The following is a 19,748-nucleotide window of genomic DNA, read 5'->3' as shown; positions in this document are numbered from 1 at the left end:
CTTACCATGTGCTCTATTATCTAGAAGCAGCTATGCTTATAGAACATTGAAATGGCCTATTAAAGACTCCATTACAGCACCAGCCAGGAGACACTGCAATGTTGAGGTGATGTACTACAGGATGCAGTATAAACTTTGTATGGCCCACAGTGCTGTTCCTTCCCCATACAGAAAACATAGGTTCAGCAGTGCTGAGGTGGGAATGGGAGACTAGCTCTCACTATTGCACATAATAGCCCATTCACAAAAATGTTGCTATCCATTCCTGAATCTTTGGACTTTTATGGTTTAGAGATTATAATTCCCAAGGAAGGAATGCTTCTGTTGGGGAATACATCAATGGTTCAACTAAATTAGTAGAAGCTGAGATTATAATTTGGCCATTTTGATCTCCTACCATTGAAACTACACGCAAAAAGTTTACAGACTAGGGTTATTGGTCCTGGTCATCGAGGGTAAATGGGGTTGCTGCTGCAATGGTGGCATGGAAAACTATGTATAGGAAGTAGAGGATTCCCTGGGGTGTCCCATGGTATTTCCATGGCCAATAGTAAAAGATTAATGGACGACCACAGCAACTCAAGACCACCAAAGCCTGAGTCAGATAAAATACCCCAACCATGAGGTGCTGGTCCTCAGACAAAGAGAATATGGGATAGCTAGTGGAAAAAAGAGAAATTATAAGTATCAACAATGGCCTTGGGATCAACAACAGACATGAGGACTCTGGCAGCTATGCAGATTTTCTTCCTCGCTTGTTATGTGTGTGTTTACATTGTATACAAGGAATGCTAGTGATGGATAAATTAACATTTTAATATGTAGATTACAGTATACTGAGGAGTGCCTGTGCCCTCCAGAAGTAGAATCCGATATCATCCAGAGTGATGTTACTGATGAGGCTTTGTGAGTCTCATTTTGGAGAGAAGGTGCAAGCAGACCAGTCAACCTCATCGGGATTAGGCATGATGTCATTGTTCTTAAGTGGAGTTTAATTATGTGGAGAGTCTGTGTAGATGTTTGAATAGCCTAAGGGGTGGACAGTGCCAGATGGTGACTCTATTATGTCCCATGCTTGTCCTATCAGGGCCCTGGCTATTTTTTTCTTTTCATCACAAAAAAAAAAAAAAATGGGCAAATTCTTATACATTTTTGCAAAATCAATAAACTATGCTTTATGTTCTATAAGTTATATCCCTGGTTTAATGTTCTTCAGACATTTTAACTCATTTTCCCTTCTGGGAATGTGACCTGGGTATACCCCGGTCTATGTCCAAGTTAACACAAGCAGATGGTTGTGAACATGCTCTGTAAACTGAGAAGCCCTGTGTCCAAGTGAGGTGGGTTTATGCCAAGGTCAGGACATTGCAAAGTCCACCCAGAAGCCATCTCCACAACCAGCAACTTGAGACCCGGACTTTATTCTTGCTTGCTCTTGCGAACCGCTGAATCTGAACCTCGAGTCTCTGCCTCTCTGCCCCAAACTTTGGAAAGGAGAGATGGATGGACAACACAGGTCTAGAAATGAAAAGCAACTGCTCCTCCTGAATGCTTTATTGGGGGCTTTCGGTGGTTTCTAAGCATGAGCGGCAGTGACACCCAGACCTTCTCCCAACATGCAAAAGGCACAGGAAAGTGAGACACGACCAGGGAGGGCAGCAGGGATGCAGAGACACCACACTCCCCTGCTCCATGTGGCATGGTGGGGCACAGGGGAAGCCCCACGTGTGATGGGGAAGGTGGGCAGTAAAGTAGGTGGCTTTGGCAGAGGCAGAGGGAAGGACCTGAGTCCATCCACCTCCAGACCCACCCCTGCACACAGGCCAGGACTGACCTTCTGAGAGAAGGTCAACATGGCTTTCGCTGCAAGTCCACCTCCCATGGTGGGAAGTCAACCCCAGCGGGAAGAGGTGATGGGTGGGTGCTCTTCCAGGGACTTCTGGTAAAGCAAACACATTGGCCAAATCAGGAGGGGACGAGAGGGCGTGCTCATGGTGTCGGTCCCAGGCATGGCCTGGTGGTTGGGTGCCACTGTCTTGGCTTGTGCCAGTGCTGTCTCAGTCCACGTGCAGGAGAAGAGTGGAGCCCCTTGGGGTCTTCAGGAGCCTCCCCAGGGTCCGCGGTCTCCAGCCCCAGCCCCAGCCGGAGGCACCACTTGGAAGAGTCAAGTGTTGATGTTGGCTTTGTCCTGTGGAAGAGTTCCCTGGGCAAGAGGGAAGGGGAGGCGAGGGGATCAGGCCCTCTGAGCCCCCAGCACCTCCCAGAATCTGGGCCCTGGTGGATCAAACAGCCTGGGACTCACCTCAGATCCTAACCAGTCCCCACAGTTCCATCTTGAGACCTTGAATCAAAAGAAAAGGCATTCGTGTTTTCTGTTCTCTCTCTCTTTCACACTCACGCTCACTCTTTCTCTCCTTTAGTAGAGCCGTGGCCTCAACTCACGGCATTGGCGACGTCTACTTCTAAACTATGGAATGTTTTCACATTGACGATAGAATTACTCCAAACGGGGTGGGGAGTGGCTGTCCAAGTGTTCATGAGACAGTGCGTTACTGAGAGCTTGCTGGGAATCACACAGTACAGAGACACCGACAGGCGCTGAGCCCGGGCCTGGCTCTAGATGTATTTTTTCTTGAGGTACCAGTAGGCAAAGTAGCCCATCCCCCCCAGGGAACCCATGAGGAAGGACGCCCCAAAGAAAGATGGGGGTTTCCGCTTGACCAGCCGGAACGCGTTGGGGATGACAGCCGACAGCAGGGTGGTGTGGATGTCTCCGAGGACTTTCCGGAAGGCCAAGCGCCTCTGGACCCTCTCAAAGAAGGACTGCAGGTTGGGCCGGCTCCCATCTTCCCAGTATTTCTTGGACAGTCCCAGGAACTTGAGACGGTGCAGGGTGGCTCCCAGGAGGACATCGGCTAGGGTGAAGGCACAGCCACAGAGCCAGAGCTCACATTTCTGCCCTGGGGGGAAGGGAGAGGAGATGGGGGTGGACAGGTCAGCTTCGTCCCATCAAGCTGATGGGACTTCTCTCCCTTGGACTCCTCCAGTCTCTGCCTGCCCGCCACAGCACTGCCCCGAGGTCACTCACTTCCATACAGCTTTAATGATGTTTGCCTTATGCTTATACTACCTCTATTACTATTTTTTCTTTGAACCAACTGACTTTTTAAGTGCAATATATGTATTTAAACTCTGGCCTCCTATGTCTTACTTCCCATTTTACAGCTCCACTTGGATGTCCACTATGCATTTCAAGCTCGGTTTGTCCAAAATAGAATTCCTGATAGTCACTTCCAAACCCACCACAGTCTTCCCCATGTCAGCAGCCACATGCCTACCCTGTCAGTTGCTCAGGCCACAGCCCCATGCCACATCGAGTCCTCTTTCTTTCATTCCTCATGTACAGTATGTCAACAATTCCCATCGGCTTCTCTTCAAAATACATCCAGAGTGTGATGTTACCTCCATTGTTACCATCCTAGTCCAAACAAACATTCTCTCCTACCTGGGTTATCATCATGTCCTCTTACAAGGTCTTCTTGATTCTGCCCTGGACTTCCTAGAGTGTGTTCTCAACATAGCAGCTGGAGGGACTGAAAATGGGCATGGCTGGCCTGGGGGACCCAGTGGATAAGTGGATGATTCATGAGAAGTCAAGATTAGAGAAGTGGATGCAGATAAACTAGTGAAAAGGCTTAAAAACCAGGCAAAGGAATTTGGACATTGACATGGTCAGTGGGGAGAATGACGGGGTTTTGAACAAAGGTGATGTAGGAGACCAGAGGAGCTGCCTGTCCACCTCCGGGCCTTTGCCCCTGCTGTGTCTCATGCCTGGAGACTCCCCTCTGCCTCCTCTCTGCCTCCACTTCCTGTGAGGTCTGCTGTCCTAGGAAGCTTCCTTCTGCATCTTTGAGCAGGTGTCCCTTTCAGCTCAGAAATTTCCTGAATCTGATGCCCTCCACCATCAAAGCCTGATCCCTTCCATCCCTTTCACTCTGCATCTTCTTGTTCATTCATTTATTCATTAATCCCACACATGTTTATGTATGTGCTGGACATGAAGACCTGACCTGACATGACACAGGACAAGACAGTGTCTTGAGGGGTTGATGGTTTCATGGAACGAGGAGGTAAAGTGTAATGAAGGCCCTAATAATCTGAAGTTTGTTCTTGAACAACATAACCTTCAAGATGCCCATTGGATAGCCAAAGGGAGATGATGAGTCAGCAGTTAGAGGTACATGTACCTAGTTCAGGTGTACATAATCAGCATGGAGGTGGGGGGACATCAGCGAGAAAGTGAGTGCAGACGGATCTGAGAATAGGACCAAGGACTGAGCTTGGGAGTTTTAAGATTTAGATATTGGGCAGCAAGGAGAAACCAGCAGAGGAGCATAAAAAGGAGCACCTGGGAGGTGGGAGATGAACCAGGAGACTGTGTTATCCTGGAAGTCAAGGTTAGGAAGTGTCCCAAGGAGAAGGGAGTGCCCGGCTGTGTTCAAACGCCGCAGAGAGGTCAAGTAGGAGGCTGAGAACTGTGGTGGCATTTGGTGACTGGTGACCATGACAAGAGTAGATGCTGATGCTGAAAGCCTGGTTGGAAGGAGTTCAAGAGAGAAATGGAGGAGAGGAACTGGAGACAGTGAGCGAAGGTCACTCTTTCAGGGAATTTCGCTGTAATGGGAAGGATATGCCAATATGAGAGACAGGTCCAGAGTGTCTTTGCAGGTTGGGAGAGGAAACTCAGGATGTTGATGGGAATGATCTAGCAGAGAGGGGATGACACTACAAAAGACAGTGGAGGGAATTACTGACGTGAGTCCTTGAACGGGATGGCTAGTATTCACGGGGAAGAGGTACTAGTCGAAGGACAGTTCACTCTTGGGAATACGAGGGAGTGTGCGGTACTACGTTTCATCAAATCTAAGTTGCTGTCAAACGTAAGACATCCACCCTGGAGAGAACAATGGTGCCAATTAAACTTTGTGAGAAACACTGCAATTTCAGAGCTGCTGAGATGTGACATAACAGAGGTGCACCTTCGAGCTGCTAAAACGTGGTTTGTGTATGGGCACTGATGCTGGTCAGGGAGAGGTTGTGGGGTCAGAGATCTGAGGGTCTCCTCCTAAAGCTTCCATTTTCTCAGTGATATAGAAACAGTCAGTGAGGGGAGGGGTGGAGGCAGTGGTTAGAAGGTTGAGGAGGAAGAAGAAAGTATTATTAAGTAGTCACCTGGGGAGGGGGACAGGGGTGGCCCAGGGCAGCCGGAGAGCCATCTAAGGCTAGTGGTCTTGAATCCAAAGTGAGACCAGCCTGCATGCACGTGTATTTCTCTAGCCACACTTGGGTTCACAGGTGCCGGTGCTGACTAGGTCAAGAGTCGGGTGTAACCATGTTTGAGGTTTTGCAAAGTATGATAAAGCAAGAGAAGGGCATGGAAGCCGATGGTGCAGGCCAAGGAGTGCTCTTGCTGGTGGGAGCTTACTGCTAGGTCCGGAGCAGGGTGAGATCAGGATGGGGGCGAGGGGCAGTGAAAGGAGGCAGGACCAAGGGCCTGTAGACCCCAGTGACAGACTGGAAGAGACAGACAGGTTTGAGAACAGGACCAAGGACTGAGCGCTGGGGCACTCCAAGGTTCTCCAGTGAACGAGGAGAAGCCAGCAAAGGCACATGAGAAGGAACAGCCTGTGAGGTGGGAGATGAACCAGAGCACGTGCTGTAATTTCCTTAATCCTCATGACAACCCTATCAAGTAGGGATTATTATCCCCACTTTACACATGAGGCAACTGAGGCACAGAGAGGATAAGTAACTTGGTCAAAGCCACACAGCTAGTACACGGCAGAGCAGAGCCTGGATTTGAACCCAGGCCATCTGGTTGCAGAGTCTGTGCTTACAACCACTACACAACACTGCTTCTTTCCGTGTGCGGATGAAAAAGCGCGTATGCATGTATCTCCACATACACTCGGGCCCCTGGGTGGCTCAGTCAGTTAAGCATCCGACTCTTGGTTTCAGCTCAGGTCATGATCGTATGCTTTGTGAGACTGAGTCCCGAGTTGGGCTCTGTGCCGACGGTGCACAGCCTGCTTGGGATTCTCTCCCTCTCTGCCCCTCCCCTACTCACACTCACTCTCTCTCTCTCTCCCTCAAGATAAATAAACTCTAAAAAGAGAAACAAAGAGGTGTATTCTTTGTTGGGTCTGTGTGCAGATCTATGTGTCTGCTGGCCTATGTGTTTGCCTGCTCAGGTCCCCGCGGCTGATTGTGTGTACACACGTGGATATCCGCACACCTGGGCATCTGTGTCCATGTGGTGTGGAATCCCCGCGTGTATACGTGAAGTGTCTGCCCGCATCCACTTGGCTGTTGGCCTGCAGACAGATGCTCACGAGCATGTATGTGCACATCGCTATCTAAGTGTGGCCATGCCTGTGTTTACGTCTGTGGGCAAATTCTGATAGCCATGACCACCACGTATGTAGACATCTGGTATGTCACCAGAGGGCCGGACCCATTCGGTTTCCCCTCCCCTCCAGCTATGCATTCCCTTCGGAAAGCCCCCAGCCCTGGACAAACTCTGTCTTGTGCCTTCTCCGAGTCTGCCAGCTGAGTGTGCTGGAGACAGTGACACTGACCGGCTATGCCTCAGATTCATAACCACAAAGCCCAAGACAGCACTCAGCCATGCCTGGGCCTCTGATAGTTCTGGAGTAGGCTGGCTTCCCCACGCCCTGCAAAGACAACCACACTCCTCTCCTCACACTCTGTCCCCAGTCCTCACTCAGCTGATGATGCCGCCGCGTGCTTCGTTCAGAAAACAGGAGCCTTCATGGGGCGCCTGGGTGGCTCTGTCGGTTAAGCGTCCGACTTCGGCTCAGGTCATGATCTCATGGTCCGTGAGTTCGAGCCCCACGTCGGGCTCTGTGCTGACAGCTCAGAGCCTGGAGCCTGTTTCAGATTCTGTGTCTCCCTCTCTCTCTGCCCCTCCCCTGTTTATGCTCTGTCTCTCTCTGTCTCAAAAATAAATAAACGCTAAAAAGAAATTAAAAAAAAAAAAGAAAAGAAAAGAAAACAGGGGCCTTCAGGGGTGCCTGGGTGGGTCAGTCAGTTAAGCGTCCAACTTCAGCTCAGGTCATGACTTCACAGTTCATGAGTTCGAGCCCCGTGTTGTGCTCACTGCTATCAGCTCAGAGCCTGGAGCCTGCTTCGAATTCTGTGTTTCCCTCTCTCTCTGCCCCTCCCCTGCTCACACTCTGTCTGTCTCTCTCTCAAAAATAAATAAACATTAAAAAAATTAAAAGAAAATAGGAACCTTCAGCCAGAAAAGCCCTCACTCCAACCAGGAAACCTACAAAGCCAGTCACCTACATGCACACTACCTTGGGCCACCTCGCGGTGGAGGGCGCCAGCCACCTCCTCTCGTGGCCAGGTCCTCTGTGGCTCTCTGCCCACCACCCCCCGTCCGAGGCCACACATCTTCCCTTTGCCTTCCAGACCTGCTCTCCTCCCTTCTCCGCACAGCTCTCTGCCACAGGAGAATGACTTGATGGAAAAACCGGTGGGGCTCCACACCCTCTGGCTCCAGCCACTGGGGAGCAGAGGCAGGAGATGGGAGGGTGGGCGAGAGTGAGGTCAGAGTCTTGCTTCCCTCAGTGTCCTCTCTGTGCATCGCCACGGACTGGGTGTGTCCACAGACTGAAGGTCACAGCTCCTGCCAGGGGGTTCCCCTCTCCACACAGCCTCTCTGTCCAGGTTCCTGACGCTGCTCCCACACCTCACAACCTCACGACCTCAGGCCCAGGGCACTGCATTTGTCCCTGTGCTCTCCCTGCATTCTGCCCACATATTTGTAAATAGTCCTTTGATTAAGTGCTTTTCACCTTTACCTGATTCGAGGTGCCCTGTTTCCTATGGGGCCCCTGCCTTGAAGCAGGTCCCTAGCGTCCCCTCCTGGACTGGGTGCCATCCATCCTGCAGCACTGATTTCTCCCTCCCACTGGGTTACTTCTACCAGCTTGAAAATATGCTCTTGGATGTCCCATCTTAAAATTTTTTTAATGTTTATTTTTGACAGAGAGAGAGAGAGAGAGAGAGAGCATGAGCTGGGGAGGGGCAGAGAGAGAGGGAGACACAGAATCCGAAGCAGGCTCCAGGCTCTGAGCTGTCAGCACAGAGCCCGACGAGGGGCTCGAACTCACAGACCGCGAGATCATGACCAGAGCCAAAGTCGGACGCTCAACCAACTGAGCCACTCAGGCGCCCCTTGGATCACCTATCTTAAAAAAGTTTCCTCTCTTCACCCCGCATCCTTCTTCAGGTACCATCCCATCTCTCTACTCCCACAGCTAAACGTCGCAAAAGAGGTGTCTTCATTCTTCACCTCGTGTTTACTCTTTAGCCTTCAGCCCCCACATTCCAACTAAACTGCCCTTGGCAAGGTCACAGCCAACAGCCATGAGACAAAATTCATGGCTTGACACTGTTCTTTCCTTAAAGCACAATCCTTTCTGGGTTCCATTCACACAAGGGTCCTACATCACTGGCTCCTCTCTCTGTCGGCTTTGCTGGCTCCTCTGCCTCTACCCTCTCCTCGATGTGGGGGGATCTCAGGGCAGGTGTGGTAGTTTTAAAAATATGCTCACAAAGGGCACCTGGGTGGCTGGGTCGGTTGGGCATCCAACTCTTGATTTCAGCTTGGGACATGGTCTCACGGTTCGCGGGTTTAAGCCCCTGGTCTGGAGCCTGCTTGGGATTCTCTCTGTCCCTCCCCTGCTTGCGTGCAAATGCTCACTCTCAAAAATAAGCATGTGAACTTTAAAAAAAGTATACGCTCACGAACTACTCAATACTTCTCCAATGGAACCCAATTTCCCTCCCCTTGAATATGGACTGTATTTTGTGACTTGCTTCTAGTGACTAGAATGTGACACAAGTGACAGTGACTTCCAACAGTAGGTCATAAAAGGCATTGTGGCTGCTTCTCTCTCTACGTTCACCCGTTCAGGGGAAAGCGATCAGCCATGTTGTAAGGAATCTCAAGCAGCCCCACTGAAGCTTAGGTAATGAGGAACTGAGGCCTCCTGCCAATGGCCAGCGGGGAACTGAGACCTCTAGTGAAGAACCATGTGAACGAGGGGCGCCTGGTCTGACTTGGGCTCAGGTTCTGATCTCACGGTTCATGAGTTCGAGCCCCACATTGGGCTCGCTGCTGTCAGTGTGGAGTCTGCTTTGGATCCTCTGTCCCCCTTCTCTCTGCCCCTCCCCTCGCTCTCGCTCGCTCTCTCTCTCTAAAGTAAATAAACATTAAAAAAAAAAAAGAACCACGTGACTGAGCCATCTGGGAAGTGGAGTCTCCAGCTCAAATGACTGCAGCCCCAGCCAAGCTTGAGCGCAACCTGCATCATGCAACCATAAATTAGAACCAGCATCTACCCTGCTCCAGAATTCCTGAGCCACAGAAAATGTGTGATGTAAAACATGTGGGTTTTGTTCCTGTTTCAGCCCCTAATTCAGGGGAAATTTGCTGGGCAGCAAAAGGACACATCAGCCCTTGACTCCTCTGTTTTGTCTCTCTCCACTGTCTCCCTGGATGAATTGCCCAGTTCTATGGCTTTAAATACCACATATATGCCGGAGTCTCACCAATCTCTCTTCAGATTCCGGCCTCTCCATTACAAGGCAGACTAGAATACTAATGGCTATGTGACACCCCCTCTTGGATGTCTGAAAGGCATCTTGAACTCACTGTGCCTCAAATTGAACACTCAGCCTCCTTTGCCCATATCAGGAAATGGCACCACTCAGTAGCTCAGACCAAAACCCAGTAGTCATCCTTTTCCTTACTCTTCCCACCTCACTCGACCATTCAGCAAGTTCCAGTTCATTCTGTCTCCAACATGCCTCTCAAGTCCATCCACGCCTCCCAATCACCCCTGCCACTTCCTCAGTCCAGGCCAACATCATCCCTCCTGGGCTGCTGTGACAACCTTCCATCAGTCTCCCTTGAAATCCATTCTCACAGCAACCAGAGTGCCCTTAAAGTCAGAACACCTCACCATTGGTGGATTGCAACAATTGCCACCAATTTCCCCCATCCTGCATGCATGTGGCTTTGCTGCTTCTGCGAACAAGAGGCAGAGTCTTCACCCCTTTAATCAAGACTTGCTCTAGCCAACGGGGTTCTAGTAAATTCCACACAAACAGAAGCTGGAAAAGGGTTTATGTGCTGAGCCTTTGCTCCCTCGCTGCTCAGAAATGGCTTTGACCACCACCATACGAATGAGCCTGGGTTAGCCTCTGGGCGATGAGCAACATGTAGCCCACTTACTCCCATTGGCCCTGCCAACAGCGAGCCAGCCACCAGACATGTTAGGGAGGTCACTGACTGCCAGCTGGCCACAAATACCTGAGTGATACCACCACCAGCATGTGGGACAGAGACAAGCGATCCCAGCTGAGCCCAGCCCAAACTGCCAAAGCACAAATCATGAACAAATAAAAGGTTCTTTTAAGTCACTCAGATTTAGAGTTTATTCGTTATGCAGCAAAAGCTAACTGATACAATCCCTTTCTCAAAACCCTCCAAGGATTCCCCATTGGATGGATTTGTATATAGTATAAAATCTAAATTCTAAATATGAATAAAATATAAATATGGGTACATTCTAAATTCTAAATACAGGTCCATTATCCTGCATCTCTCTGGCTCTCTCCAACCTCACTCATGCCACTCTCCCTATTACTCAGCACACAGTAGCCAAGTACTGGAGAGCTCCCAGCTATCCCCCCCCCCCCCCCCCCGCAATGGTATCCCCTCAGTGTGGGACACACCTGTCCTGGTTCTTCACAAGGCTGGCCCCTCCATATCCTTCAAATCTTATTTGAAATGTCACCTCTTCAGAGAAGCTTTATCAGATTTTCCCTGCTCTTTTCATTATTAATCTTAACACTTACCACTGTGTACAATTCTGTTTTTACTGATGGGATTATTTGATTAATGTCTTTCTTCTCCATACGACTGTAAACTCCATGGGAGCAAGAACAATGTCTTGTTTTTTCTTGCATTTTTATCCCCAGGACATGGCACACAGGAGGTGTCCAAGAAATATTACAATAAATGAATGAAAGAATGGTAATGGTAATTATTTTTGAAACTGCTATTTCTAGAACATTTTACTTTTAGTCAGGTAATGTGGAGAGTGACCAATACTCATTATCTTTATGAACCCTCACAACCTCCCTCTAAGTTGGATTCTATTATTACCCACATTTTGTAGAAGAGCTCAGAGAAGTGAAGTGAATTCCATAAGGTCATAGAACTAGGATACAGCTGATCAAGAACCCACATCAGTGTCATCTGGCTCCATGCTAGGGGTCTTAGCTGTGACATTATAATACCTCCCAACCCTGGGCTCTGCCTCACGAGGGGACAAGTGGAGGGCATGAGTGATCCCCCCAGGGAAGTTTGGGGATGCCCCAGTGGGTGAGTGAGTGAGAGACCATGTGGGCCCAGCTACTTCCTGGACCTTTGCTACCTCCCCCAGCCATGGAGGGACACAGGACTATCCAACATCCCCATCTGGAACAGCCCCAGTCATCTTGCCATGAAGCAGTGCAATGTTGCCTCCTCTTGGAAGAGCTCATGACGAACACAGAGACTGAGGTCAGGAGGCTTCCAATCTAGGGATCACCTGAGCATCCAAAGCTGTTCTCTAGGACTATCAACCCTGCTCTCCATCTAGGTCACACTCTGTGTCTCCCTTGATCATATCAGCAGCTAATATTTGTGGACATTTCCATACTGTGTGTCAGGCCAGGTGTTTATTCCCTTTCACGTACTTTCTCATTGAGCCGCACAACAGCCCTGTGAATAGGCTTTCATTTTATCACAGAAGAAGTGGCAGAGCTCGAGCTTAAAAACTCAGACTCTGGGAGCCAGGGTTTAAATCTAGGCTCCCCCATTTCTATCTGTGTGACCTTGGGAAGGTTACTGAACCTCTCTGTGCCTTAGTTTCTTCATCGTAGTTACTCATATTATCTCCTAAAGTTGCTATGGGGATTAAACTATGTGAAACAGAATAGTACTCGACACACAGTAAGTGTTGTTAAAGATGAAAGCAGTATGGGTTGAACGGTGTCCTTCCAAAATTCATATGTTGAAGCTCTAATCCACAGTATCTCAGAATGTGACTATATTTGGAGAAAGGGCCTTTAAAGAGGTAAGTTAAAATGAGGCCATCAGGGTGGGCCCTAACCAATCTGAGGTGTCCTTGTAAGAAGAGGACATTTTGCCACACAGACACCAGGGGTGTGTACACAGAAGAAAGCCTCTGTAAGCCCAAGAGAGGCCTCAGAAGAATCAAACCTTCCCGCCCCTTGAACTCAGACTTCCAGACTCCACAACTGTGAGAAAATAGATCTCTGTGGTTTAACTCATCCAGTCTATGGGATTTTGTTATGGCAGCCAAGCAAATTAACCCATGAATATATAAGATGTGCCTGAGAATTAAGGTCGACCAATGAGAGAATGGCAGAGCTAGAACTCTGTCTGACCCCAAAGGCAGTCTTAGAAACGCCATGCCTTCTGGCCTCTGAGCACTCTTCTGTAAGGGCTCCCTTAAGCACCTTCCCTGACAGGAAGGAGAAAGTCCCTTCTTGAGATGTGTATATTAGTTTCATTACTAAGCCTTGCCATGCTTTTTTCTACAGAGGATTTAGGGCCCTGACTTTAGAACTCATGGCAATGTCCCTATTCAGGACTCTAGGTATCTATGTGTACCTTGTGCTTGCCTCAGTTACGAGATGCTGGAAGAGCACTGGACCTGTCAAGAGGGAACATGTTCTTGCCCTAACCATGCCATTTATGAGCGGTGTGATGTTGAGCGCGTCCACGTATCTCTCTGAGCCTCATTTTTCTCAAATGGAGAATGTGCATGCTGTTAGCTGTTATATGTTTAAACTAGCATGTTCCAGGCAACGTGCAAAGTGCATTTACTTTTTATAAGAGTCCAACAAGATGGCGTTAAGTTGTGTTCTTACCATCCCATTCTACAGATGAAGAAACTGAGGCTCCAATAGGGAAAACAACTTGTCCAAGTCACGCAGTACAGGCGGCAAAGCTGGAACTCTAACTTAAACCTGCCTGACTCTAAACCCATCTCTCTTTTTTTTTCTTTTTAAGATTTTAAGTAATCTCTACACCTAATGTGGGGCTCGAACCCTGAGTTAAGAGTTGCATGCTTTACCGACTGAGCCAGCCAGGCGCTCCTAAACCCATCTGTTACAGCACTGTGCCCCACAGTTTTCCCATTCAGATGGGGTGTGCATGTGAAGCTGTGAGTGTAGCGCTCCATGTTGCATAGGCTCCATAAATTAGCACAGCTGAGGAGACAAGACTAACAGGTCACCTAAAACAGGGCAAGACGAGAAGGTCTGGAATCAAATTTGAAGAAGAGAAGTAGCAAAGACAGCACATAAAAGGAGAAAGGAGCAGAGTGGCATGGAGACTGTACTCCTGGCCGCAAGAGCTGCAGGAGCAAAGTTGTGGAGATGGGAAAGAGGTTGCACACTTAGGGTCCAGAGAGCCACTTAAACAGAAAGATCAAGGTCAGAAAGAGCCATAATGCATCCTTGAGCAGGGGAAGGCAAGATGATGTGGTGGGTCATGTTGATCACCAACTACCACCAGCATTATCATTGCCATCAATGTTTGTTAAGCATCTACTGTGTGCTAAGCATTAACCTAAACATTCTTCGTGTATAATTTCATGTAACATTTCAACACTTTTGGCAGGTCTTCTTATTATCCCTATTATACAGATGAGAAACTGAGGTCCAGGGAGGTGAAGTACCTGACCCATGATCACTTAACTACCAAGTGGTCAAGCTAGGACTTAAACCTAAGTGTATCTGACTCCATGGCCCATGATTCTAATGACCTGGGAGGTCCTCTGACATCTTTGGGATAAAGGGGCTGGAACTAAACAGGGTCAGGTGGGCCGGATGGGCTCCAGCACCCACCTACCCCAGACAGAGCTGGCACCCACCCTCATTCTCCAGCTTCCTCTTCTCCAGCTCCGCCTCTATCTGGTCCAGCACCATGGCCAGCTCCCCGAGGATCTTCTTCAAGTAGCTCACATCATCGTGCTCCAGGATCTTGGCCTGGGGACAGGACAGGCAGGAGCCAGAGGAGTTGAGTTGGCTTCCATTGAGCCTGGGTGACCAGGGATTGAAGGAGCTTGACCCAGACGCTCTTTGGCAAACCCAGCCTCCAAACATCCCCTTCAGTGTAGAGGGTGCCCCATGGTTACGAAGCACCCGCATCTGGTGCTCAGTGCCCCTTGAGCTCAGCTGTCCTGGCCAGACCTCTTTCACAGGGCTGACACTCTCATATACCAACTGCTGTAAGGGTTCATTGATAGGAGCTCATTGCTGCCCCTTCTCCTGAGAATTACTCTCAGCCAAAGAAAAGCTGCCTGGAGATACAGGCCCCTCAAGCCCCCGCCAGGCAATATGTAACCACTGACTGACGGATACAGTATAAAAGGCTTGCCCCTTGCCTTGGGGTGGATCAACTTTGTGGTGTCACTCATGCTGCAGAGGTGAACTTGGCCCCTCCCTCTTTCCTATCCCTCCCACCCTTACAGGGTTCTCCTCAGAACGCTCCCTCAATGTCACTCTTATCCAAGAACCTCCGTCCAATGCTCTGCTCTTAGGGACACAACCTAAGACATGAGGAGACCAAGGCTCCAGGGAGACAGTGGCTTGCCCAAGGTTAAGTAGCCAGTAAATGACAAGAGGAGACAGAATTGGAAAAACAAGCCAGTGTTGTTTTCATTTCATGTCATCAGCCGATCCTCTACTTTGAACCAGCCTCGCGCCTTTGTTCTTTTCCATGGGAAAGATAGTGGGGAGTGGAACTGAGCAGGTCTGGAAGCACTCACCATGAGCTTCTTCTGTTTGGAAAGGTAGGGCTCAGAGAGCTGGGGCTCCTCTTCATGGTCCAATTTCATGAGGTCTGTGGTGGCATTGGCTAAATGTCCTGGGGAGAGAATAAGGAAGGTCCCATCTTTCTGATAACCAGTGCCACCCCCAGCCCTTCTTCCACAAGCTTGTGAGTAGGTTCCATTCAAACGTTGGTCTGAAAAGTAACAATATGGACAGCCAACACTTGGTAGGCACAACAGGCTGGAACATGGGAATGGATGAGATGCCATCCTGCCCTAGGCTCAGGCTAGTGGGAGAGACAGACACACAAAGAAATCTCTAGGATAAAGCACCATCAATCTGCAATGAAGGGTGAACAGAATGCTGTGGGATAGAGGGCCACCTGCCTGGGGCACAAGGCATCAAGAAACCCCACTGAGGAGGGGACTACTCGGGAATGAGTGGGAGCTTGCCAGAAATAGATAGGTTATAAACCTGGACAGACTCATGCTTCAGTGCATGCCACCCCCTACTCTTTCTTGTGGTTAAGGAAATGGGTTCGGAGAGGCTAAATATCCCACACTAGTAAACGATAAGCAGGATAAGATCCTAGGGTCTGTTCTGTGATTGGGGTGGGGTTTCTCCAGAATTCTTGGCCAGTGAGTCTGGGGTGTGGTTAGTCAGGTGGACAGTGGTGCCCCAGTCCTGCCTGGTCCTTTCCCTTGGGCCCCAACTCCACTTAGCCATCTCTTAGGCTCCTTGAACCTCACCCAACAGACCTCACCATCTTCCCTGCTCCCCCTGCTCCTCGCCTGCATTCTCCCCTAACTGCAGCACCCCTCCCCCACACCAAGTTAAGCCAGATGCCTGGGGGTTGCCTTGAATTCCTCCTTCACCTCCTCCCTGAACAAAATCAGTCCCACGTCCTATTGATTCCTCCTTCTTATTCTTTCCCATACTTAACATCTCCTTTTCAACCCTCTGACTCCCTTAGTTCAGACTGGATGATTCTGACCTGGCCCCAGGCACTGGCATTCTCTCCACTCTGTGCCCTTCTTCCCACTCACACTGAAGAGGTCTTCCTCAAATACACACTTGTCCGTGCCATTCCCTGCTTAAAACCCACTCTGGCTCCTCACTGACCTCGGATAACCTCCAAACTCTTCAACGTGCCTTAAAAGACCAGCAGGATCCCTCTCCTCTCTTCTCACCAACTCCACCTTTCACTGAGGAAACATTTCATCCACCCAAATGCTTGGCCTGAATGTGCCAGACCATTCCAAACCTCAGGGCCTCTGCTCACACTACTTCTACCTTCTGGAATAGCTTTCTCCTGTATTCCTGAAAATCCCCTTCTAGATCCAGCACAAGATCACCTCCTCCAAAAATCCCATCCTGATCCTTTGAGAGGTCTGACAATCCAATGCCTTTGTCCTTCAGTGCCCATGGTGCAGATTTCTGCCAAAAAATGCAAATATAGTAATCAGAGATGCCATTGCAACAATCCGTTCACATTCCAATCTGTGCGAAAAGTGCCCCCTGGTCTTGCGCAGTTCACACCCTGTAATGCTATCCACAGAGATTCTGATGTACTTCTCTCTGAATGTATATGTCTCCCACTAGAATTTGAGTTTCTGGATACCAGTGGCTATGTCAGATTCACCTGTTTCCTTAAAACACAGTACAGGCCTGGCACAGAACAAGAGCTTAGTGAGTGTTGAATGAATGAATGAATGAATGAATAGAATAGAATGAATAAAATGAGTGAGTGAATGAGTGACTGCAGGTATTCAGCTACTGCCCTCTGACGTCTTACCATCTACCACCCTATCTCCTAGCCTGCTAGAAAAACCAGTAAATATGCTCCCAGACCTTCCAGCTTTGGGGCTATATTAAATCTCATTGATATTTTATGAACGTGAAGGTCAAGTATAGCATTTTATCTCTTGCCAGTCATCCAGAGGTGTACACGTGGCTCTCTTTAGACTCTAGAAGGGCAACCCAAGCCAAGGAAAGACCTTGGACTGATTGGAGGGGTCACTGCAGGATGACTGCTACATTCTGTTTGATCCCTCTCCTCTCCCAGCTGGGCTGGGGCCCTGAGTTCTTGTCTCTTCTCAAAGGAAGGAGCAGGGTAGGCCTTCTCTGGACCCCTCACTGCCTTCTAGGCTCCTTTAAATGACTCAGGGTGGAATGAGGAAGTGCCTCCAGCCCCCAGAAGCATTTAGGGACTGCCTCCATCCAGTCCTGGCCACCGTCATTGCTCACCTAGATGACAGCCAGGACCTCCTAACTCAGTGAGGGAACTTTGTAAAATGCACATCAGATCATGTCACTGTCCATCCCTGTCTCTCCACTGCTCTTTGGGCAAAATTCCAAATCTGTCAGGCCTACTCCCCAGACTCACAGCATGGCCACTCATACCTGCCTCGGACTACACTTCATCCACATTGAACTTCCTTCAGTTCCCTGAACACACTACACCCTCTCTTCCCCCTCAATGAAAGGGTTCTCCCTCCCCTCCTACCTCCTGGTCATCCTTGGATGTTGCTGCATTTCAGAAGCCCTCCAGGCCCCCAGAGGCTGGAATGGGCATCTTCCCATAGCCTCCATGCTTCCTTTACCATAACACTGATTGGTTTTGGTTAAAAAATTTTTAACCAATTAGTTTTTGAACAGGTTATACATGTATACCTGTTTAAAACTTCAAATATTAGGGGCGCCTGGGTGGCTCAGTCGGTTGAGCATCCGACTTCGGCTCAGTTCATGATCTTGTGGTTTGAGTCTGAGCCCTGCGTCGGGCTCTGTGCTGACAGCTCAGAGCCTGGAGCCTGCTTTGGATTCTGTGTCTCCCTCTCTCTCTACCCCTCCCTCACTCATTCTCTCTCTCTCTCTCTCTCTGTCAAAAATAAACAAACATTAAAAAAATTTAAAAATTCAAATATTAAAGAATGTGCAGTGAAAAGTAAATCTCTCCCCCCTCAGTCTGTGGTCTCTTAGTTCTGCTTCCTGAAAGCAAACCCTATTGGCAGCTTCTCGTGTATCTTTGTGTTTGCAAGCACCTGGGTATCCATTTAACACCCTTTTAAATATAGTAATGATAGCACACTAGATGCATTTGTTTTGCCTTCCTTTATTCTTACTTCCTAACATATCTTAGGGAGCATCCCTTATACTCATTTTTTTAAACAGCTGTACAGTATTCTATTGTGGGAATACTAGAATATTTTGCCCAGTTCCCAACTCATGCACTGCTGAGTTATTTCCAACTTCTTGCTATTACCACCTATGCTGCAATGGTGATTCTTGGTGCACACGTCCAATCGTAACTGCAGGATAATCTCCACGGTGTGGGCCTTTTTGTGTTTGATATAGGGTGCCAGACTGTCCTCCTGAGAAGTTGTTCAAATGTGTTTAGTCCCACACTGCAATTACCTGGCCACTTGTCTTTCTGCTTATCTGTGATGGAACTGTGACCCTGGGAGGGTAGAAGCTGTGACTGTCCCCATTGGTCCCCAGACCCCTGCCCAGCGCCTGGGTCATAGGAGACCTCATAAGTGTTGACTGAATGGAGACAAGATGATATTGATAGATTCCAGGTCTTATTCAAGGGTACTCTAAAGGGACAAGATCAAGTTCCACAACCTGCCCCTTCCCACTTTAAACAACAGCTCACGCCTTTGAGAGGAAGTGACCATTAACTAAGTACCTAGTATCTACTTAGAATCATCACACTTCATCTGTCTATAGGATCCCATGGTGTCTGCACAGGGCCTGGACCAAAGTCTGTAAATAACTGTTGATGGATAATCTGATTTAATCTAACCCCCATTGACCAGGCGCTAGAAACAAAAAGATGAACCAGGCTATGGGCATGTCCAGACTAGCAGCTAGGACAGGACGTGGGTGATGCTTCAATCAGAAACAAGAGACCTCACAGGGGCCTTACATATCTGGGCAGCCTTCCTTGGTGACACCAACCCTGAAGTCGCTCATTGCCCTGGATCACCAGCTCTAGTCCTGACCTCCTTGGGCCCTGACCCCAGGTGTCTGGGGCTGGGACTCCTCCAGTACAAACGTGCTCCAGCTTTCCACGGACAAGACAAGCCTCTGGGAAGGCAGACAGCCCACAGCCTCTGTACGGGATGGCAGGATAAGAGGAGGGGCAGGAGAGGGGAATGAGACGGACAGGGAGGGAGAGACGTTTTGGTTTGAAAGTGGGTAAATGAGATGGACGGCCAGGGAGAGTGGTGGAGAGAAGGCAAGCAGGAGGGAGGAAGGAAGAGAGACAGAGGATGGAGCACGAGACACCCAGGGCGAGGGCCAGAGAGATGAACAGAGACAGAGAGAAAGGGGGTGGAGACAGAGGCAGGGACGGGAAGAGGGAGACCAGGAAGGATAAAAGAGGGGGAGTTACAGACACACAGTGGGGAGAAGATGTGGAGGAGGGGAAGGACTCCCGTTGAGGGGTCACCCATGGCACTCACTGCGGATCTCAGCCGTGGCGTACTTGGGGATCATGGAGTCCGTGGTGAGCTCGGGGTGTAGGATGCAGCCGTGCGTGTAGGCGTCCATGGGCAGCGCGTCCAGTAGCTCCCGGTACTGCAGGACCCTCGCGTGCTGTGGGCTGCCCGCCTCAGGCATCAGGGCCACCACGTGCTCTGTGGGGCACAGCCGGGGCTGGGCTGGGGGGCAACGGGTCCTGCCCCGGCCCCCTACCCCTCTCATTCAGACAGACCGGGCTCTGGCACCCTGTCCTTCAACCCCGGTGTGCTGGGACCCCAATCGTCGTGGCCCAGGTGCCACCCCTTTCCCCGGGC

General features: G+C 49.6%; 1 protein-coding gene across 7 annotated transcripts in view; it reads right to left on the bottom strand.

Annotated features, from left to right (window-relative positions):
* Positions 1 to 19,748, bottom strand: part of GDAP1L1 (ganglioside induced differentiation associated protein 1 like 1) — a 52,827-nt gene that overhangs the window by 190 nt on the left and 32,889 nt on the right. For 5 of the 7 annotated variants that reach the window (XM_060618426.3, XM_060618444.3, XM_060618419.3 and 2 more), the window contains 4 exons: positions 19,416 to 19,589; positions 14,946 to 15,043; positions 14,049 to 14,163; positions 1,520 to 2,960 (listed from right to left, as the gene is read on the bottom strand). In XM_060618426.3, the coding sequence (XP_060474409.1) occupies positions 2,617 to 2,960; positions 14,049 to 14,163; positions 14,946 to 15,043; positions 19,416 to 19,589 (731 nt within the window). In that variant the 3' untranslated portion in view covers positions 1,520 to 2,616. Of the gene's footprint in view, positions 1 to 1,519; positions 2,961 to 14,048; positions 14,164 to 14,945; positions 15,044 to 19,415; positions 19,590 to 19,748 lie in introns of those variants that run through there. The other 2 variants (XR_009605969.3, XR_009605970.3) reach the window with 2 other exon arrangements.

This window comes from Panthera onca, chromosome A3 (genome assembly GCF_046562875.1).
Source record: "Panthera onca isolate mPanOnc1 chromosome A3, mPanOnc1 haplotype 2, whole genome shotgun sequence".
NCBI lineage: Eukaryota > Metazoa > Chordata > Mammalia > Carnivora > Felidae > Panthera > Panthera onca.
This window is presented reverse-complemented; position numbering and strand designations above follow the sequence as displayed.